The sequence below is a fragment of the Orycteropus afer genome, unplaced genomic scaffold (assembly GCF_000298275.1).
Source record: "Orycteropus afer afer isolate SDZICR_OR568_19922 unplaced genomic scaffold, OryAfe1.0 scaffold00101, whole genome shotgun sequence".
NCBI classification, from domain to species: domain Eukaryota; kingdom Metazoa; phylum Chordata; class Mammalia; order Tubulidentata; family Orycteropodidae; genus Orycteropus; species Orycteropus afer.
In genome coordinates, this window is record NW_006921688.1 from 9,259,180 (window position 1) to 9,281,674 (window position 22,495).

A 22,495-nucleotide genomic window follows, 5' to 3' on the forward strand; every position below is an offset into this window, starting at 1 on the left:
AGATCTTAAAGGAGACTTGTGGTTTCTTCTTGCCACTTAAGTAAAATGTGAGAGGAAAGAAATGGACTTAAAAATGAAATGTCAATCTGAAAGCAGAACTGAAAATTCTGTTGTACAAATTAAGGACAAGTATCCTAGAATGTTCACCAAGGACATGGCTACACAATCTTGTTTAAAAAGATTGAGCCTGTGACTGATGGATCTAACTAGCTACTACAGGAGAAAAACCCATCATTAAACTGATCAAAAACTCCAAACTCCTTGCCATTGAGTTTGTGACTTACAGTGATCCCTTTTGGGTTTCCAAGGTGGTAAATCTTTACGGAAGTAGGTTGTTCAGCCTTCCTTCTGAAGAGTGGTTGGTGGATTTGAACTGTCAACCTTCTGCTGGTTAGTAGTCAAATGCCTTAGGCACTATGCCACCAGAGTTCCTTGATTAAACTGAAGGGGACAGGAAAAACAAAAGGAAAAACACTGGCTACTCCTTGGAATTCTACAGGCAGGAAACAGGCCAAAAGAGCTACATCTGTTGTCCTCCAAAAAGAAAAGCACTATTCCAGGAGCAGGAGCTCTGGTGGCCTAGTGCCTAAGGTAATTGACTGTTAATTGGAAGGCTGGTGATTCAAAGCCACCAGCCACTCCTTGGAAGGAAGGTTGGGCAATCTACTTCTGTAGTGATAATGCCTCGGAAACCCAAGGAGGCGTTGCTATGAGTAGGATCGGACTTGACGGCAGTGAGTTTGGTTGGGTTTGGTATTCCAGGAGCAGCTTGAAGATCAGCAGAACTGTTGGAAGAAACAAAGGAAGCAGGGCTTTCTAAGTTCAAAGGGTGGGATCAGGGTCTCCTGGATCTCAAAAGGTGGGGCCACAGCCTCTTAGGTGTGAAAGAGTTGGATCTTAGTTAACTTTGTTCTGGAATGTAGGGTTGCCCTGCTGTTAAGGTGTGCCAGGGGAATGAGGCCTCCTGCAAAAGCTGAGGGAGTGGGACTCCTATGCCCAGGGGCCAAAGACCAAAGCTTGCTGGGGCCAAGGGGGTGGGGTCACCACTCATGGACTAGGAGAAAGGGGCCGCCCAAAGCTGTGGGAGCAAAATTGCCATCTCAGTGGGTCTGGAAGGTGGATCTGAAGCCCAGGGCCTAGAGGTCTCCACCCAGGATCCTGAGGAAGTGACCAACACCTAGGGTCTGGAGGGTGGGGCAGTTGCTCAGATAGTCTCAGTGAACAGAGGGTATTTTCAAGCACGGAAAGCTAAATTTGTCCTGCTGAGTTTTGGACTTGCTTGGTGTCTATTATCCCTTATTTCCCTCCAGTTTCTCCCATTTATGATGGAAATGTTTACCTGTGGTAGTTTCACTATTGCATTTTGGAAACAGATACCACGTATTCTAGATTTCACAGGTTCACACGTAAAGAGGAATTTTGCCCCAGGAAGGAATATGACTAAATTCTTGCCCATATTGATTGAGATGATTCAGAGGATGAGATTTTGAACTTGGAGTTGATCTAAGATTTTGGGATGATGTGATAGGAATGATTGTGAGATGGTGCAGGACTGGCAAATGTGTTTTGCATGTTGCAAGGACATACATTTTTTGGGGCCAAAATGTGGAATGTTGTGGACTGAAATGTGTTCCCCATTATTATGTTGTAAATCTTAACCTGTATGCCTGTAGTTCATCAGTAAGTGCTTCAAATCATCTTCACTTTCAGCAAGCAAGGTTTGGTCATCTGCACATCACAGGTTGTTAATGAGTCTTCCTCCAATCCTGATGCCACATTCCTTTTCATATACTCCAGCTTCTTAGTTTATTTGTTCACCATACAGATTGAATAAATGTGAAAGGATACAACCCTGATACACACTTTTCCTGATTTTTAAATCACACAAGGGATACCTCTTGTTCTGTTTGAATGACTGCTTCTGGGTCTATGTACAGCTTCTTCAGGAACACAGTTAAGTGTTTAGGAATTCCTGTTCTTTGTGATGTTACCCATAATTTGTTATGATCCACACAGTTAAATGTACAGCCTTCAATATGGATTAAACTTCAATACAGAAAAAATAAAACTCCTTACAACTGGACCAGGAAGCAACATCATGATAAGTGGAGAAAAGATTGAAGTTAAGGATTTCATTTTATCTGTATCCACAATTAATGGCCATGGAAGTAGCAGTCAAGAAATCAAACAATGAATTGCATTAGGCGAATCTGGTGCAAAAGACTTCTTTAAACTGTTGAAGCAGAGATGTCACTTTGAAGGCTAAGGTGTGCCTGACCCAAGCCATGGTATTTTCAGTAGCCTTATACTAATGTGAAAGCTAGGCAATGAATAAGGAAGACAAGAAGAATGGATGCATTTGAATTAAGGTGTTGGCAAAGAATATTGACTACACCATGGACTGCCAGAAGAATGCACAATCCGTTTTGGAGGAAGTACAGCCAAACTCCTCCTTAGAAGTGAGGACGGCCAGATTTCGTGTCTCGTACTTTGGTCATGTTGTCAGGAGGGATCAGTCCCCACAGAAAGATAGGAATGATTGTGAGATGGTGCAGGACTGGCCAGTGTTTTGTTCCGTTGTACAAAGGATTGCTATGAGTCTGAACCGACTGGATGGCACCTAACACCACCACCACAAGCTTGTAGTTATAATCCCATTTGGGAATGGGTTGTCTGTTATTTTAATGAGGCATGATCAGTATAGGGTGTATCTTGAGTCAATCTCTTGAGAAACAAAAGAGATTAAACAAGCTAGCAGAAGGGAGATGGAGTAAGACAGATGCCAAGACATAGGGATGTTTCCCAGCAACCAGAAGCTGATGAGACAAAGACTTTCCTCCAGAGCTGACAGAGAAGGCCTGTCCCTAGTGCTGCACCCTGAATTTGGACTTCTAAACTTTGAGCAGCAGTCAAGAAATCTTGTACTGGGTAAATCTGCTGCAAAAGTCTTTGTTAAACTGTTAAAAGAGCAAAGATGTCACTTTGAAGACTAACGTGTGCCAGACCCAAGCCATGGTATTTTCAGTCTCATATACATGTGAAAACCGGACAATGAATAAGGAAGGAAGACTGAAGAAGAATTGATGTATTTGAATTGTGGTATTGGTGAAGAATATGGAAATACCATGGACTCCCAGAACAATGAACAGATCTGTCTTGGAAGAAGTATAGCGAAAATGCTCCTTAAAAAGGATAATGGCCAGGCTTCATCTCACATACTTTGGTCACGTTGTCAGAAGGGACCAGCCTCTAGAGAAAGTTACCATGCTTGGTAAAGTAGAGGGTCAGCAGAAAAGAAGACCCTCAGTGAGATGGATTGACATGGTGGCTGCAATGATGGGCACAAGCATAGCAAAGACTGAGAATGGCACAGGACCAGGCAGTGTTTTATTCTCTTGTACATAGGGTCACTATGAGTTGGAGCCAACTTGATGGCAACTAACAACAAATTGTGAGAAAATAAATTTCTGCTTGTTGAAGCCACCCACTTATGGTATTCTGTTATAGCAGCACTAGATAACCAAGACAAAGTTGGTGGGGGTGGATCCCAGCTTGAGCCGGAGCCAGTGTCATTCTAGGACTCAGGCATGTCTGGATGGCTCATAAGACCATTCATCTGGGACCTGTGATATGATTGAGGAATTTCTGGGAAAAGTACTCATTGTCAGGGAAGAGAAGGTTGAGTAATGCAAAGTAAGAGTTGTCTTTGGGCAATGTCAATTTGGGGTATGGAGTACGGTGAGTTAAATATGGTAAGTATTACTGTGGGGCAGTTAGTACACAGACAGAAGCCACAGATTTGGCAGCATTTAACTAGGAGTGTCAGCAGTGCTAGAATGCTGGCAGTGTTGACAGTGGCAGCTGACAATAAGAAAGTATAAGTGACTTTGTGATGGGCCTCAATAGATTTGGAAGCATTCATTCCCACAGGGAGTGGCAGCCAGGGAAAAAGAAAAGCAAGTGGTTTGCAAGCATAAGAAAAATATCTCCTGGCAACTCCACAGATTAGCTGGGGAGGGAAATGTAACATAGGCTAAAGGTTCAGCAAGAGTATGGAGGAGGTAAAGTGGAGAGAATGAAGTTCAAGAAATACTGCTAGTGAAGCTTGAGAAAACCTAGTGGTGGTGTTGTTATGTGCCGTCGAGTCGGACCCGACCCGACTCATAGCGACCCCTCCTTGGGTTTCTGAGGCAGTATCACTACGGAAGTAGATTGCCCCATCTTCCTTCCCAGGAGTGGCTGGTGGGTTTGAACCGCCAGCCTTCTGGTTAGCAGTCAAGTGCCTTAGCCACTATGCTACCATAGCGCCTGTTAATCATATACTGTGTTAATTTTACTACCTACCACCTGTAAGAAGGTTGGGCAATCCTACTCCCGTAGTGATACTGCCTCGGAAACCCAAGGAGGGGTCGCTATGAGTCGGGGCCGACTCGACGGCAAACAACAACAACAACAACCACCTGTATGTCTGTTTGCTGTCCTGTGGCGGCTTGTGTGTTGCTATGATGCTGGGAATTATGCCACCGGTATTTCAGATACCAGCAGGATCACCCATGGTGGGCACGTTTCCCTACAGCTTCCAGACTAAGACCAGGAAGAAGGGCCTGATGATCTACTTTCACAAATCAGCCAGTGAAAATCCTATGGCTCACAACAGAATATTATCCAGTATAGCGCTGGGCATCTGACTGCTAACCAGAAGGCTGGTGGTTCATACTTACCAGCCACTCCTCAGAAGGAACGTTGGGCAATCTACTTCTGTATTGATACCGCCTTGGAAACCCAAGGAGGGGTCACTATGAGTCGGATCCAACTCGATGGCAGGGCCTTGCCTTATTTTGTTTGTTGTATAGTGCTGGATGAAGAGCCCTCTAGATTGGAAGTCACTCAAAACACACAGTGGCCACAGCCATTGACGAGAGCATACCAGTGACTATGAAGATGGTGCAGGTCTGGGCAACGTTCTGTCCTGTTGTGCAATGTCACGGTGAGTTGGAACTGATTCCACAGCAGCCAACAACAGAATTTTACTAGGTATCTTACCAAATGAGTATTAAGATAGATGAATATTGCTGAGAGGGAGGCAACCAAGTTTTGACCCTGTCTTTTTAGTTCTGTCTGTCAAAATGCAACGGATATGTTTACCTAGTAGACATTTTTGGCAGAATTATACTGACAGTGGTGAATTTTCATTGAAATTTTTCTATTTTCTCCCCTTTGGACCCTACTTCAATTCAATTAACTTAATTCCTTGGATGATTTTTTACATACCACAATGATTTCTCCCCACTTTTTTTTTCCTTTCAATTTTACTTTAAGATTCTTTTCCAAGTAAAATTCTTACTATATATTTTTTCCTGCAGAGAGCCATATCAGATTTTATCAATGATAGCTTCTGCTATGGAAGATTTTCTCCTGTGGTTTTAATTTTAACTAAGGTTAACTTATGCAAGTTAAATTTTATAGATCTGAAGAATATGTGATTCTCCTGTTTTTAGAACATTTTAACATGTATACTTTTAGTCATCGTATTATGTTGGTTATTTCTACTGGAAATAATTATAAATTGCAAATAGTACTAATAATTTAAATTTATTTCCTAGAGCAAAGGTTATCGATAGGATAAACTGTAGTGACCATATTCTTGGTAGGTTCCAAATGATGGGAAAGCACATCTTGTGTGGATGAGCGTTCACCCATGTGCTGAAGTTGTGATTTCTTACTCTGGCTGAATTCCCGAGGTTGGGTTACAGAACTCTCCATAGGGTCATTGTAAAAATAACAGTAGAATAACTAATCAGCATGTTGTAGACGGAAGAGCACCACAGCTTGAATCAGAAGACCTTGAGTTTATGTTCTAGCACTGCCACGTGTAATTCCGTTGTCCTTGAACAAGTAATTTTACCTCTTTGACACTCAGTTTCCTCTGCTGTAAAATGGTGTTATCTGTCTTAGTGGTTAAAGAATTGTTGTGAGACTCATGTTGTCATAGTATATGTAAGACCGTTTTGTAAACAATATTAAGTTTAAACCCAATGTAAAGTAATAATAGTAATTATTGATCATAATAATTACTGAGTTTTGATCAAACTCAGTCTTTGGTCTTTGTATCAACTTGAATTTCACCTTCTCAGAGTGACCTTACCTGACCACTCCTATTCTAAACTACATCATTCTACCTTCAGCTCGTTATGATGTTTAGTATAGTTTGTAGTCTTGTTTTTGACACGATTTGTCTGTCTTCCTAAAACTTAAGCTCTGTCAGGGTTAGGCCAGTGTCTGTCTTGCTTACCATTGTATCCCCAGCATCTAGCCCTAGGCCTGGTTTGTAGGAAACACTCAATACATATTTTTTTGAATAACATGCATGGATGCTTGAAGAAAGGAACCTTGGAAGATACAGTCAAATGAGTTATGTTTAGAAAAAGTGAGTTAAATCAGTGGAAGTGCTAATTCCACATAATTTCCCTGGAAGACAATATATATGCACATACACACAGAATCCACATCTCTATTGCATCAACATTATTTTTAGGTAATTCTGGTGTGCTTAAATACATTGACTACCTTCCCTCTCTTCCCCTTCCCTCCCAGAGAGTAACTAGAAATTTAGGGTGAAATCAGAAGAAGCAAACACTTCGTTTTGTTGTTGTTATGTGCCGTCAAGTCGGACCCTGATAGGGACCCCTCTTTGGGTTTCTGAGGTGTTATCACTACGGAAGTAAATTGCCCAAACTTCCTTCCAAGGAGTGGCTGTTGGGTTTGAACTGCCAGCCTTCTGGTTAGAAGATAAGTGCCTTAGGCACTACGCTACCAGAGCTCCTAAACACTTCCTGTTGTTGTTGTTATGTGCCCTCGAGTCGGACCGACTCATAGTGATGCCGCCTTGGGTTTCTGAGGCTAGGGTATCACTACGGAAGTAGATTGCCCATTCTTCCTTCCAAGGAGTGGTTGGTGGGTTTGAACGGCCAGCCTTCTTGTTAGCAGTCAAGTGCCTTAGGCACTAGGCTACCAGAACACCTAAACACTTCCTACTACTACGGAAATCACATGCAGCAAAGCCTGAAGACTCACAGATTTAGTGGATTTCAGAATTTTTTCCATGCCATCATTTAAAATGAGGAAACTGAGTCTCTAGAGCACAGAAGGGAATTGGTGCTTGCCATGCAGGGCCAGATGACAGTATCTTGGTAAAAAGGCTATCACTTAGGGGAATTGTAGATCGCTGAGCACACATAGTTTTCTTCAAAGCAGATTTACTTATCCTTTCAATAGCTCAGTGCTGTTTATAGTTGATAATGGCTTTTAAATAGAATTTGTATTATATTTCTGAATCTTTCTGACTTTGTCTTTTTAATACTTAATATAAACTGATACCAGAATGTGTTAGTCTTAAATTCCTCCTTATTACTTCCATTTATTATTCTCCCTTGGGGATCACATAGAAAGCAAATTTATTCTTGAAATAAATACTATTTCCTTATGTTTTTTACTTAGAATTTAACTCTTTTCCAACTTGAAAGGTACTCCGTACGAAGAAATGGATCTTATATTGCCACCTGAGTGCAAACATCTCTTACTTGATTACTTACCAAAATTAATAAAAGTGCATAAACTATGCTCTTAAATAATAAAATGTGATTTTCAGCACATTGGTTTCAGTAGTCTAATAAAGGAAAAAAAGTTGTTGTTAGGTGCTGTTGTGCTGATTCTGACGCCTAGTGGTGGCTCTGGGGACAACAGGAGGAAACACTGCCCGATCCTGTGCCGTCTTCCCAAGCTTTGCTGTGTTTGAACCCATTGTCCAGCCACTGTGTCAATGTGTCTCATTGAGGATCTTTCCCCTTTTGCTGACCCTCTGTTTTTCCAAGCATGATACCCTTCTCTAGGGAATGGTTCTGTCTGACAACATGACTAACCAAAATATGTGAGACGGAGTCTGGCCATTCTTGCTTCTAAGGAGCATTCCAGCTGTACTTCTTCCAAGACAGATCTGTTCATTCTTCTGGAAGTCCATGGTATATTTAGTATTCTTTTCCAACAACATAATTCACATGCATCAATTCTTCAGTCTTCTTTATTCATTGTCCAACTTTCACATGCATATGAAGCAAACGAAAGTACCATGGCTTGGGTCAGGCGCACCTTAGTTTTCAAAGGGAAATCTTTGCTCTTTAACACTTTAAAGACATCTTTTGCAGCAGATTTGCACAGTACAATATGATTTCTTGACTGCTGCTTCCATGGGTGTTGACTGTGGATCGAAGTAAATGAAATCTCTGATGACTTGAATCTTTTCCCCATTTATTGTGATGTTGTTTATTGGTCCAGTTGTGAGGATTTTTGTTTTGTTTATGCTGAGTTGTAATTTGTACTGAAGGCTGTAGTCTTTGGCCTTGATCAGTAAGTGCTTCAAGTCATCTTCACTTTCAGCAAGAAGGTTGTATCATCTGCATATCACAGATTATTACTAAGTCTTCTTCCAATCCTGTTGCTGTGTTCTTCTTCATAAAGTCCAGTTTGTCATATTATTTGCTCAACATACAGATTGAGTATATATGGTGAAAGGATACAGTACAGTGATGCACACCATTCCTGATTTTAAACCAGGCAGTATTCCCTTGTTCTGTAAATGACTGCCTCTTGGTCTATGTACAGAGGTTCCTCATTAGCACAATTATGTATTCTGGAATTCCCATTCTTCTCAATGTTATCCATAATTTGTCATGATCCACACAATCAAATGCCTTTGTTTAGTCAATAAGGCACAGGTAAACATCTTTCTGGTATTATTTGAATTACCTTAAGCAAAATTTTACTTGCATGTGATATTAATGGTATTTTTGGAAAATTCACCAAGTCTTTTGGATCATCTTTCTTTGGAATGGGCACAAATATGGATCTCTTCCAGCTGGTTGGCTAGGTAGCTGTTTTCCAAATTTCAAGTAAGTGCCTCCAGTGCTGCATCTGTTTGTTGAAATATCTCAATGGGTACTCTGTCAATTCCTGGAGCTGTTTTTTTTTTTTTTTTTGCCAATTCCTTCCATGCAGCTTGGACTTCTTCCTTCAGTATCATTGGTTCTTGATCATATGCTATCTTCTGAAATGACTGAACATCAACCAATTCTTTTTGTTACAGTGAACATATTCCTTCCACCATCTTTTGATGTTTCCTGCTTCATTCCCTATTTTGTCCTTAGAATCCTTCAGTATTGCAACTGAAGACATGAATTTTTTCTTCAGTTTTTTCAGCTTGAGAAATGCTGTGTGCATTCTTCCCTTTTGGTTTTCTAATTCCAAGTCTTTGCACATTTCTTTATTATACATTATTTTGCCTTTTCTAGCCACTTTTTGAAATCTTCAGCTCTTTTACTTCATCATATCTTCCACTTGCTTTGGCTACTCTCCAAGAGCAAGTTTCAGAGTCTCTTTTGATATCACTTTTGGACTTTTCTTTCTTTCCTTTTTAAATACCTTTAGCTTTCTTCATGTATGATGTCCTTGATAGCATCTCACAACTCTTCTGGTCTTTGGTCATTGGTGTTCAGCTTGTCAAACCTTCAGATGGTCCCTAAATTCCGATGGGATATGGATATACTCAGGGTCGTATTTTGGCTCTGTGGACTTATTTTTCTTCAGCTTTAACTTGAATTTGCATAGCAGCAATTGATGGTCTGTTCCACAGTCAGCTCCTGATCTTCTTTTGATGATGATATTGAGCTTCTCCATTGCTTTTTTCCATAGAAATAGTCTATTTGAATCCTATGTATTCCATCTGGCAATATCCATGTGTATAGTCACTGGTATGTTGTTGAAAAAAGGTATTTGCAATGAATAAGTTGTTGGTCTTGCAAAATTCTATCATGTGGTCTCTGGCATCATTTCTTTCAGCTCTGGTGGAGTAGTGCCTAAGGCATCTGACTTAGGCTAACCAGAAGGCTGGCAGTTCAAACCCACCAGCCACTCCTTAGAAGGAAGATTGGGCAGTCTACTTCTGTAGTGATACTGCCTCGGAAACCCAGGGAGGGAGTATATTGAGTCGGATCTGACTCGATGGCAGTGAGTTTGGTTTGGTTTTTTGGATGCTTCTTATTTGTTTCCAACTTTCAAATTCCAATCACCAGTTTTTATTAATATGTGTTGATTGCATGTTTGGACAATGTGAGACTGCAGAAGTTGGTAAAAGTCTTCAATTTCTTTATCTTTGGCTTTAGTGTCTGGTATGTAAATTTGAATAGTAGTAGTATTAACTGGTCTTTCTTGTAGGTGTAATATCTATACATTGATGGCATTGTACTTCAGGATAGATCTTGAAATGTTCTTTTTAACTACAAATGTGATGCTGTTCCTTTTCAATTTGTCATTCCAGCATAGCAAACCATATGGTAATCTGATTCAAAATGACCAATATTAGTCCATTTCAGCTCAGTAATGGCTAGGATATCAATCTTTATGCATTCCATTTCATTTCTGATGTCTTCCAATTTTCCTAGATTCATACTACATACATTCCACATTCTGATTGTTAATGGATGCTGTGCCCCATCAGCAAATAAAGTTTTCCCGAAAGCTTTACTCTGTCAACATCATGAAGTTCACCTCTACTCTGAGGAGGCAGCTTTTCTTCAGTTGTAATTTCAGTGCCTTTCAACCCAAGGGGCTCATCTTCTGGCACCGTAACAGACATGATTTCACTGCTATTCATAAGGTTTTCAGTGACCAATTTTTTTCAGAAGTGGATGGCCTCATCCTTCTTCCTAGTCTGTCTTAGTCTGGAAGCTCCGGTGAAATCTGTCCACCATGGGTGAACCTGCTGGTATTTGAAATACCAGTGGAAAAAAAGTTATGCATATATAAATTTTTTTTTGTTAATGTAGATTTCTCCCTGCATTTATTAAAGAAGAATATGGTAAACCAATCACATGAAGTGAATATGAAAGTGTAAACCAAAAAACAACCATACTCACTGCTGTCGAGTTGAATCCAACTAACTGTGACCCCTCCTTGGGTTTCTAAGGCAATATCTCTATGGAATTACATTGCCCAGTCTTCCTTCTGAGGAGTGGCTGGTGGGTTTGAACCGCCAGCCTTTTGGTTACAGCGCCTTAGGCATTATGCCACCAGAGATTTTTTTTTTTTTTTTCTGATCAAGAGTAAAATCTGGACAATTGTTCATTTTTTAACCATTACCAAAAACTCACCAAACCAAATTCATTGTCATCAAGTGGAATCCAACCACTTTATAAATAATTCAAATGTATGTGTGCTAATATAGTTTGAGTAAGTAGAAACAGTTTTAGAATTTCAGAGGTAGAAAGACCAGATTATCTAGGCACCAAATGGGAAACAGATGCCAGATGTTACTGGTTTTTGGTCACTGCCTTGAGCACTATGTTCAGAGAGATTCTGTAGTAGCATCTGCCGGAGGAGGGCCCTGAGTGATTGGCCGTATCATTTGGGGGAGAGGACAGAGTGGGAACACGGGGGCCTCAGTGTTGTTGTTTTGGATCGGTTTACTCTTCTTTGTGCCCATTTTTATTTTTGTAAACAAATTAACTCAATACTAAGGCCCAGAGAAGGAACTCTGGTGGTGAAGTGGTTAAAGCATCCAGCTGCTAAGCAAAAAAAAAAAAAAAAAAGGTTGGCAATTAGAATCCACCAGCTGCTCCATAGGAGAAAGATGTGTCAGTCTGCTTCTGTAAATATTTACAGCCTGCTCTACTCTGTTGCGTAAGGGTCACTATGAGTCAGAATCAACTTGATGGCAATGGGTTTGGTTTTGGAATACCCAGAGAGGTGAAGTAATTTATTACAGGCTACACAATTAGGTTCTGGCAACGCCAGGGCTAGACTCCTGGGCATTTGAATGTTAGTCCTGTGGAAGTGAGATTATTACCAGGTATTCTCTGGGTGGCACAAACAGTTAAGTGCTGGACTACTACTGAAAAATTTGATGGTTCAAATCCATCCAGAGGCCCTTTAGAAGACAAGCCTGGAAATCTGCTTCCAAAAGGTAACAGTCTTAAAAAGCCTCTGGAGCAATTCTACTCTGCACATAGGGGTTGCTGTGAGTCAGAATTGACTTAATGGCAAATAACAACAACAGCTCATACTACTACATAGCTAGGGTTCTTTTGATGTAACCTCTTTTCTCTCCAATGTTGGAAAACAAATTTTGAAGGGTAATAACTCAGCATCATCAGGCATTTATTATGTAGGCTGTATTAGGTATTGTAATTAGAAATTGAAAGAAAAGTTAATGAGATTTTTTGGAAAGGAGTTAGGGCTAGTTAGGGCTAGAAAGCATATGTCATATTGTGAGTATATCAATGAGTCAAGTCCTTTAGCATAGTTCTATAGTAAATATATCTATGTTGTTGTTAGGTGCCATCGACTCAGTTCCAACTCATACCAACACTATGTACAACAGGATGAAACACTGCCCAGTTCCACGCCATGCTCATAATCATTGCTATGCTTAAGCCCATCATTGCAGCCATGGTGTCAATCCATCTCATTGAAGGTCTTCCCCATTTTTGCTGACTCTCTACTTTACCACACATGATATCCTTCCAGGGACTGGTCCCTTCTGACAGCACAACCAAAATACATGAGATGAAGTCTGGCCATTCTTACTTCTCAACAGCATTCTGGTTGTATTTCTTCCAAGATGGAGTTATTCATTCTTCTGGCAGTCCATGGTATTTTCAGTATTCTTGATCAACACCACAATTCAAATGTACCAATTCTTCTTCAGCTTTCCCTTATTCACTGTTCAGCTTGCACATGCATATGAGACTACTGAAGATACTATGGCTTGTATAACTTAGCTTAAATATAGCTTTTTGTTCTTGAAATCATCTTGACTTCTCTCCATCTGGAAATTCTGTAACTACAGTATTCATCCCTTCTCTTTCCCAAGCTGATTTCAGGATTCTTTCTTTGTCTTCTATTATGATATATCTTGGTCTACCAAGTCAGGACACTTAATGTATAGGACAATCACAGTCGTGCAGAAAGATGAGAAGGACCAAAAGAGGGTGTTATTGAAAAAGGAAGACACTCTAGGAACTTGCAAGTTCTCCAAGTGCTTCATAGCACACCAGGAGCTGGGTCACTCGGTGCTCCAGGGTCCTGGTCACCCTATTAACCAGTCCCCACATGATTTCAATTCTGGTGCCTAGAATATTTCTGAGGAGCAAATTAATTTTTTTTTTTTTTTTTAAAAAGTGAGTAGGAAAGTGCTATTTGGTGGCTGGAAATGTTCTTTATTCAGCAGGCAGAGGGAAAAATAGCTTATACTTTCAATGACAGGAAATTAGTATAAATAAAATAATTGCCTTTCTCCACCCTTCCCTCAGGAGTATTAATGAATCATAAGGATCCATTCTTCAGTTTTGTAAAGTCAATCGTAAGTAGCAACAAACATAGCAGAGGTTTTCTCATTTGTGTGCATATAGAAAGTTGGTCAAAAGTGCAGATTCCTAGGCTCTGTTACCAAATATTCAGAAGTCCTAAGAAGATGTGGAGATTTTGCAATTTGCTTTTGGAACAAGGACTCCAGGTGATTCTCATATGGGTAATCAAGGGAATCCCACTATGATAAATACTGCCCTATTCTTTTCAACTTTAGGTCAAGTCATCGTAAACGGTGCTTTGATAGGACTCTGACTGTTAATTAGGAAAAGCAAGTAGGTTCAGCTAGAGATAAATGACCAAGGATGGTGGGGAAATTTAGCTTCTACACATTTGTTGCTCCGATATTTGGGGGATCCTCAAAATGGAAACTGAAATATTCACCCAGGGAAGCCTTAGGACCTGTTCATGCCCCATGCACCACTCAACATTGATACCAGTCCCTTTATGGCCATCTCAGGTCTTGATGTTTTTCAGATTCTTACCTCTTTTGGTGATAGTATAGAAATGTAATCATCATATATTATTCTGGCTTTTTCTTCAATGACTTTTTTGTTCTGCTCTTTCTTTAAGTCTTCGCAAGCCAGCCAGAAGAGTAGGTTCTCTTCACTGTATTCTGTTCGGAGGAACTCTCTGAAAAGGTTTCTTCCTGCTGGAGCCTTCATCATCTTGTCAAAATTTTGAGACCAGGACAAGACTTCATCTGCAGTGGGGTTTTGGCTGCAGAGACAGAATGAGGTCATTATTAAAGACAGTTAAATGCTGGATCAGGTGCTAGAATGAATGCTATGCAATGCTTCCCTCTTGTGGTCAATATTGTGCCATACAGCCTGGCCTTAATTGTAAGTGGGAGAGTGTCCATGTGGACTGATTTAAATGGTTCCCAAAAGCCTCCTGCCCTCTTTCCCATCAGAAGTTCCTACTTCACTCCTCTTTCCCCTCACCTGCCACTGCTACCATTATAATTGCTAACTTTTAAGTTATGGGCTAACCCCTGCCAAAATTACAAATACCTGTGGGATCTGTAACATGTTAACCTTTTATCCATGATTTGCATCTTAGTGTTAACTTATTAGTTTCTTTCAAGTAATAACCAGATGGCCATCCTCAAGTAAAGTTTCTGTATGGTAATATAAACTAAACAAAGCCCATCTGGTAGTGTTCAATTGAAAACAAGCTGTGTGGCATTGGGCAAGTTGCATAACCCCTCTGAGTCTAAATAATTTTTAGTCAATAAAACAGTTTCAGCTATTAAAAAACTATGATTTTACACTGGTAGGGCTGCTAAAATCAGGACATTACAAAATCAGGTATCAAATATCATCTGTTCCATAGGACACTCAGTATTTACCAATATTCTTGAGGTTGACTTTCAATATATTTTTAAATGATATTGGTACTTAACTTTTCAATATGAAAAAAATGAAAGTAAATTATAAATTCTTAAGAAGCAACTCAAGAATGATTCTTTGAGTACAGTATACCTTTTTATGCTGTTTTGGTTTTGGGAACCATGTTCCCGTAGAGCCTGTGAATGCTGTAAGGCAGTAACCTGCCAGAGAAGGAAGACTCTAAAGATTTTCCACTAAAATGAACAATGAAAACGTTTTCCACCCTGTCATCGGTTGAAAACTTGTGAGGCACAGAAAAACAAAGCAGTCCTGTCGAACTCTGGCTCTCACAGGCTTCACTGTTTATCTCTCAATTAAAATTATAATGTAAGTCAAAAAGGATAGAGAAAAAAGCCAAAATGAATACATCCTAATAAAAAAGCCTATCGAAATAAGTAACACAAACACAACTCCTGATCTATTTTCCCTCAAGGTAATAAGGAAAAAAAGAACTATAAACAAGTGTTGAACTCTAGATAATAGGTTTGTTTAGAATAAAGATATGGGTTAACAATTTTGAAACCACTTAATCTTTATTCTAGCCTTTATTGTTGTTGTTGTTATGTGCCCTTGAGTCGACCCAACTCATAGTGACCCCTCCTTGGGTTTCCGAGGGGATATCACTACGGAAGTAGATTGCCCAACCTTCCTTCCAAGGAGTGGCTGGTGGATTTGAACCACCAGCCTTCTGGTTAGCAGTCACAAGTGCCTTAGGCACTACAGTACCAGAGCAATAAGTAAATATATAGTGGATATGAGAGCCAGGCTTTTCACTGTTGGAAAAGAAAGCTACTAACATGGAAAGGGGGAGGTCATCAGCCACTCCTTGGAGGGGAAGGTTGGGCAATCTAATTCTGTAGTGATACCACCTTGGAAACCCAAGGGGGGGTTGCTATGAGTAGGATCCAACTCCACGGCAATGGGTTAACATGGAAAGGGAGGAGTGATTACAATGAACCCCATGGTTTGGATTGGAGTTGCAGGCATCAGTATGAATTCAAGGTTTTTAGTATTGATAGCTATAGAAAGAGATGTGTGTGTGTGTATTTCCTCCCTCTGTACATTAAGAGGACCTAGAAGCAATGAGCCCATAGTTGCAGTGAGGATACGAGCACTCAGATCTTGGTTTCTACATATTATTCTCCACTAAAAGAAATCATCGACCTTTGAAGAAATGGATGATTGCAGGGCTGGGCCTTGGAAAGTACAAGATGATTCGAGAATAGCTTGTTGTGCCAGAAAGCAAGAACATGGTCAAGGAATGATGGAGCGAAAATAGCTCGCACTGGCCAAATCTGGGATAATTTGAGAATGAAAATAGCAATGGTAATAGATTATAACCCTCAGAAGAAAAAGAACCCATGAGTCCATACTGATAAGAATTTTAAAAAATAAATAATTAAATGGAGGATAAAGGGAAGTGCTTTGTTAGACTAGAATGTTAATAAATGTAGAAGGTATGATGGAATTAGAAAAATCACCACTAGCAATCATCTTTGCAATAACTGTTTCAGGCAAGATTGATAAATGGGCTAAAACTAGAGGGTGGAAGCTTTGGGAAAAAGAAGCCATTTGCATAGTTTCAGCTTCTCTCTGTACATCATACTTAGACATTGTTGTTGTTGTTGTTATTTGCCGTCGCGTCAGCCCCGACTCATAGCGACCCCTCCTTGGGTTTCCGAGGCAGTATCACTACGGAAGTAGGATTGCCCAACCTTCCTTCCGACATTACAAAGGAGAAATTCAAAATTGTACAGTGGAGAAACCAAGTAATAATCTAAGTTAACAGGACATGCCTCCTTATATGATGCACTGCAATCACAAAGTAAGATCTGCCAGATGGAGTTTGCATTCATTCCACAAGATTTGACCCATTTTGAGGAGTATTAGGAAGCAATGGATAATACTTAAGCACTCAGTGGATGTAAATATCATGCAAATAGCTTATGAGCAGCATAGAAATACCATAAACATCAAGTATAGTGTCATGTGGATCTCACACTTACCATTCCTCTATGACCTGGATACTTTCCATTTTTGTGGTATGTGTCGGTCTTCCTGCATTTTCTCCTCTTTCTTCGTTCCTAACAGTGAGGCTGTAATGCAGTTTAACATTTTATTTTGTTGAAAGAAAATTGATTTTTTCCAAAGAAAATAAATTTTTCAGGAGAAATATTTCGAAGAATTTTATTTTCAAATAGGTGAAAATATTTGAAGTACAAAAAGAACAATACCATTTTTAAATGATGGGTAGGTCCATGTCAACTAATGGAAAGAATAATTATTTCATAATTCAGTATCTCAAAAAATGTACATCATTATCCACTCTGACTCCATCCTTACCTAATTTTAATTAGTAAAAATTCCTGAGATACTTACAAGAGTATGTGCTTTAATATTTGATACACATCATTATGTTACTCTTTAAATGGAACCTCATTTTGACTTTTGATTAGTACTATTCATAGCTTATTTTCCATTTATTTTCACCCATGGATAGCTAAGATAAACTATATCACAGTCAAATGCAGATTTACTAAGTTGACATTATCCTTCCTTGCAAACCAGGTTTTCTGTCCCAGTTACGATTATTCCTCCATCCAGTCACATCCAAACTACTGGATTTATGTTTGCCATTGTTTTTGCTCTTTTTCAAGCTTTCAGTCAATCTCTGAGGTTTCCATCTTCTTATTTGACAAGCTCTTGAAAAGAGAGGCCAGGAACTCTGAGAGTCTGGAGACTAGAATCCTGGATGTGAGGAGCCTGGGGGGAACTCTTTGGAACATGGGTTTGGAAATTCTATAGGATTAGGGGATCTGGGGTCAAAACCCATGGGCTTTAGTAACCTAGAGTAAGAATAAGAATGGCCTGATTCAGGGGAACTGTAGCTGACCAGTGCCTGCACGTGGAGCAACCGAGGCTCTAGGTGTAGGCTAGAAATACTGGGAGCGCTTCTGAGGAGATACTGCGCAGCGGGGGGTGGGGCAAGCATGACTCAGTGGGTCTGGAAAACGTAATTTCTGAGTTAGCAAATGATACCTCTGTCCGGAAGCCGAGGAGCTTCAGGAAAGCCTGTCACAGAGCAAAGAGAAGTTCAGATACCTTCTCTTTCATTTGTTCTTTGTCTATGCACCCACCAATTCATTCCATATGAGGCAATGGAAGCAATCAATTTCCAGTGCTTGCTGTGGGCCAGGCACTTTACTTTCAATTTTATTATCCCCATTTATAGAAAAGCAAAGTGAGGCACAGGGCTGCCTAGTAGGTTGGCCCAAAGTTTAACACCAAATATATGGTATGGTTGAAGTTTGAATTCAATTCTGTCAGAACCACCCTATTCTTTTTATTGAGTGCCTACTATGAACCAAGCCCTTTGATAGGCACCGAGGCAATAAACTTGGTAAGTGAATGCAGAAAAGGGTCACTGCACATGGTTGTGTTAGAGGAGTTTAGGGGAGAAGGCTTCCAATGAGTAGCTATTTGTAATCCGGAAAGTCTGGTAAGAGAAGACTAGACTAAGTCTCATTCATTCTTTATTACATTCTCGGGTGGAGGGGTGAGGATGAAGAGAATGCAGGAAAGATTTTAAGGAAGAGGTGGCTGATGAACAGGCCAATATGCAACTGAAGTGAGAGTAGGTAGGGAAATGTGCTTGAGAAAGTGAGCTGACTAGAAAAAAAGAGAACCCAACAGGAATTGGACAGGATTCCTTCATCAGAAAAAGGACACACCGAAGAAAACCCTAATGTAATAATGAAATAAAGTGAGCTTCCCTCTAACCATGTCTAGGGACAGTGACAGGTTTCTTGGGGTAGAACCAGGGGGAGAAAAGGGTAAGCTGCTCACAAAAGTGGTATAACCCAAAGAATTCTGGGAAGTAGAAACTATAGCTGCTTTTGTTAATCAAAGAATCAGCAAAACAGCTAGTGCTTCGCTCATGCCCTGCAGGGGAGGGAGGCAGCCATGGCAAAGTGAGACTAGGTGTGCCTTCAGTGTAGGGATGGGGGAGAAGGGAGCAGGAGTCATGGAGCAGCACAGCTTTCTAGGTCTCTGTATGTGGGTTCTGTGAACGTGTCTGCAGCTTCAGGTGGCCTAGGAAGCCTGGTGGTGCAGTGGTTAGGCACTAGGCTGCTAAGCCAAAGATAGGTAGCTTGAACCCACCAGCAGTTCCATGGTGAAAGAGACCTAGTGTTCTGCTTCCGTAAACATTACAGCCCAGCTTAGGAAGCCCTCTGTCCTCCAGGGCAGCTCTGAGTCTGAATTCACTGAACAGCACCCACCACCAGGAAACCGCAGTCCTCTATGTTGCTATACGCTGAGGTCAACATGTGTTTTAGAGTTAATTGGTTTATTTCTCAAAGTATCTGTGTACAAGTATTTCTCTGGAATTTGATGTATTTCTAGTAATTATGGGCAAGTGCAGAAACCACTACATAATATTCTGTAAGATTTCCTGGGAAAAATTAATGATGCCAAATGTACAAAATGTGCAGTTTTTTTTTCGAAAATTCTTGAAAGATTTTATTTAATTAAGAAGTTAATATTTATTCTGCCAAGTTTGGATGTGATACACAAACACACACACAAAGATCAAGGCAAGTAGAAAAAGACTTGGAAAAAGCTCTCTTTCCCTGATTAAATTATAAACTTCTTGAGAAGTCTTCTGTTATATTTCCACATGGTGTCCCACAGAGTACCCCACACAAAATACATCATTTTATGCAATATCTTTGAAAAAGTCATTCTCCATTGTGCCTTTGCTGTGGAAGGAACAAATCTGGAATCCACATGTGTGATTCACAAGTTTCTGAACATGGATCCTGGCTCTTCTATGAGTTTCTGTAATATTTACCAACATCCCAAATGCCACCATATTAGAGTGATCATTATGAATTACTGGGCTGTGGCTAAAGCTTTCGTTTCTACAGATGGTGAGATACGGACACTCATTTGTACTAAAACTGCTTACACCAGACATGTAATAAATGCTGAACTGTTCACCACTTGTTCCATTTCTTGATCTAATATTGGGCACAAGTCTGTTCTGTAGAAAGAAACAGAACTTTAGCAATTGGCAAGGGTCCTTTCCATCAACTGTCCTGTTCTTAAAAAAAATTGTTCTGGTCTTAAAAAAAAAAAAAAAAAAAACTCGTTTCAAGATTTCTAGTATGGTTTCAATTATCAAGAACCACTGAGAGTGTGGTTTTTAAGATGAAGAGAAATGAAGGGAAAAGAAAGGAGGGCTGACACTAGATTGTCATGTGTCTTTGGAATGACTGAAGTCTGTTGCCAGTTACACTTGGTCTTGCAATAAGCAGTATAGTCAGTGTTTTATTTTTTTTTTGACTTTTTTAAGGTAATAAGTTACTGAAAATAGTTTCTCTAGCTCAACATTTACACGCTGCATGTGGCTGCGAAAAGCTCTAAAAGAAACCACCAAACCTGCCAGTTGGGAGAGCTCTTGGAGAGGTGGGCTTTGTACTTTTACTCTGTTACCTTTCGCAACTAGTGTTTCTAACTTTTCAACAACTGAAGCCGGAAAGAGAGCAGAATCTCCACACAATGCAGGCATTTTCATCAAAGCTTAAATATTTTATGGAAGAAATGTCAATAACCTAGTATAAGAAACATTGAAAAATCCCAGCAATTTTCTATCATGGTGACGTTGGGAAGAGAAATACATAGGTACATTTTAGAGAATAAGGAAATACGCCCTCTTCGTGTTGGGGTGGATTTTCTACACGGTTTCAGTGGGTTTGGGTCATGGGGTGGGGAGAACATTGTTTGCTGCCAACTATAGCATTTACCAAGGAGCTCTGGTGGCACAGTGGTTAAGCACTTGGCTGCTAACAGAAAGGTCAGCAGTTCAAACCTATCGGCTTCTCTGTAGGAGAAAGATGTGGCAGTCTGCTCCTGTAAAGAATATAGCCTCGGAAAATCTATGAGGCAGTTCTGCTCTGCTCTATTAGCGTTACTATGAGTCAGAAAGGACTCGACTCAATGGCAGTGGGTTTGTTTGGTTTTGGAGTTTACCTAGTGATTTGTCATGGGTATGTGAGAGTCCTATTTTGAAAAACAGTCTGCTTTTGTAAGGGAAACAACTGGTTCTGAGGGAGAACCCCTGAAACCACTGCAAAGAAGATGGCAACTTTCCAGTTGCCATAGTAACTCTCGGACAGAAGCGGATCAGAAAACCACATATATTTACAAAAAATCAGGAGTCAATAAGATGCTTCCATTTAATACAGAATGACATCTAGGCTCCAAGAAAGAACCACTGTCATTGGTAAAAGCAGATACCATGCAATATTTTAATATTCTCACATGTGATATCAATCTTTTCTTTTTGTTCAACAGCTTCTACCTCAAATTTCCCAGTGCAAAAATGAAACCAACATCCTTCAGGTTCTGAAAGAGAATTTATACGTTATTCTAGAAATGTTTCAATGTCATCATTGAAATATCATAGTAAAATGCTACAGCTTTATTCAGGAGTCAACAACAACTTACAAGTATGTACTGAACACCTGGTTTAGGCAACGTTGCCTGGGTTGGAAATGCAAGAAGAGTAAGACAAAGGCTGTGTTGTTGACAGACTGAGACAGGTAAATCAACATCACATGGCACTGTGATAAAAACTAACATAGAGTTGTACACGGGGTGTTTCTCAGATGCAGGGACAATGTCTATACTTTTGCATGAGAGAATTGAGAAAAGCTTAGCAGAGGAGGTAATGATTAAACTAGGTAGAAAACTGAGCAGATGTTTGCCAGATGGAGGCCTGGGCAAAGGGAATTCAAAGCAGAGGGGGGAAAAATATGTTGAAGCTAGAAGTTGTAAAAAGGCGTGATATAAAAAATGGCCCAGAATGGACATATGAGCTGTGTCAGGCGGAAGCAGGAGACTGGAATAGGCAGTGCAGTGTGTGTTCTACAATGGGCCAGGAAAACCGTAAGAGGGGGCACTCCAAATCCATAGCCTACCTCCTTGAAGATGATTTTGGCAATTGATTTGGCCTTGCCATACACTATTTTGCCATGCAACATGGGGGGCCAATGGCAGTTACCTATTCCACAGGAATATAAAGCAAAGAATAAAACCTTGTGAGAAAAAGGCACATTTTTACAAATGCTTAGTCATATGTAAGGGCAAGTAAAATAACAATTTCAAGGTTACCAAAAGCTTCCTATTTCATCTTGAAGAAATAGAGTCTTACTATTTCACCATGATTATAAAACACCTTCTCATACGTTACCTGACTACTTCTTCCTCGCAATAGTCCTGTAAGGTAAGCAGGGCATTTGTTATTTGTTATTCCCATTATTTTATCTATGAGGAAACAATCACAAAGCTTGACTTACACCAGACCTGCACCCAAAACATAGCAGGCCGAGAAATGGAACTTATGTCTTCTGATTTGTGTCTTGCTCATTTTGGTCAGGCCATGACACCTCTTTCTATGAAAAGTTAGTTGTGGTATTTTACCTTTTCATTATTTACCAAATCTGATTTTTTTTTTTTTAAATTTTTATTGTGATTTGGGTGAAAGTTTACAGAGCAAAGTCATTTTCCATACAGCAGCTCATACACATTTTGTTTTATGACATTGACTGCAATTTCCCACAATGTAACAGCTCTCTTCCCACCTCCTCCCCATAGTTACCTCTTCCCTGTGTCTTTCCCTCCCA

The 22,495-nt window shown here is 40.1% G+C and overlaps 1 protein-coding gene across 1 annotated transcript in view; it reads right to left on the reverse strand.

The window, feature by feature from the left end:
- RGS17 (regulator of G protein signaling 17) overlaps positions 1–22,495 on the reverse strand; it is a 42,367-nt gene that overhangs the window by 3,669 nt on the left and 16,203 nt on the right. The window contains exons 2-3 of the mRNA XM_007943216.2: positions 16,814–16,903; positions 13,902–14,136 (exon numbers count right to left, since the gene is read on the reverse strand). Coding sequence (XP_007941407.1) covers positions 13,902–14,136; positions 16,814–16,903 — 325 coding nt within the window. The remainder of the gene's footprint in view (positions 1–13,901; positions 14,137–16,813; positions 16,904–22,495) is intronic.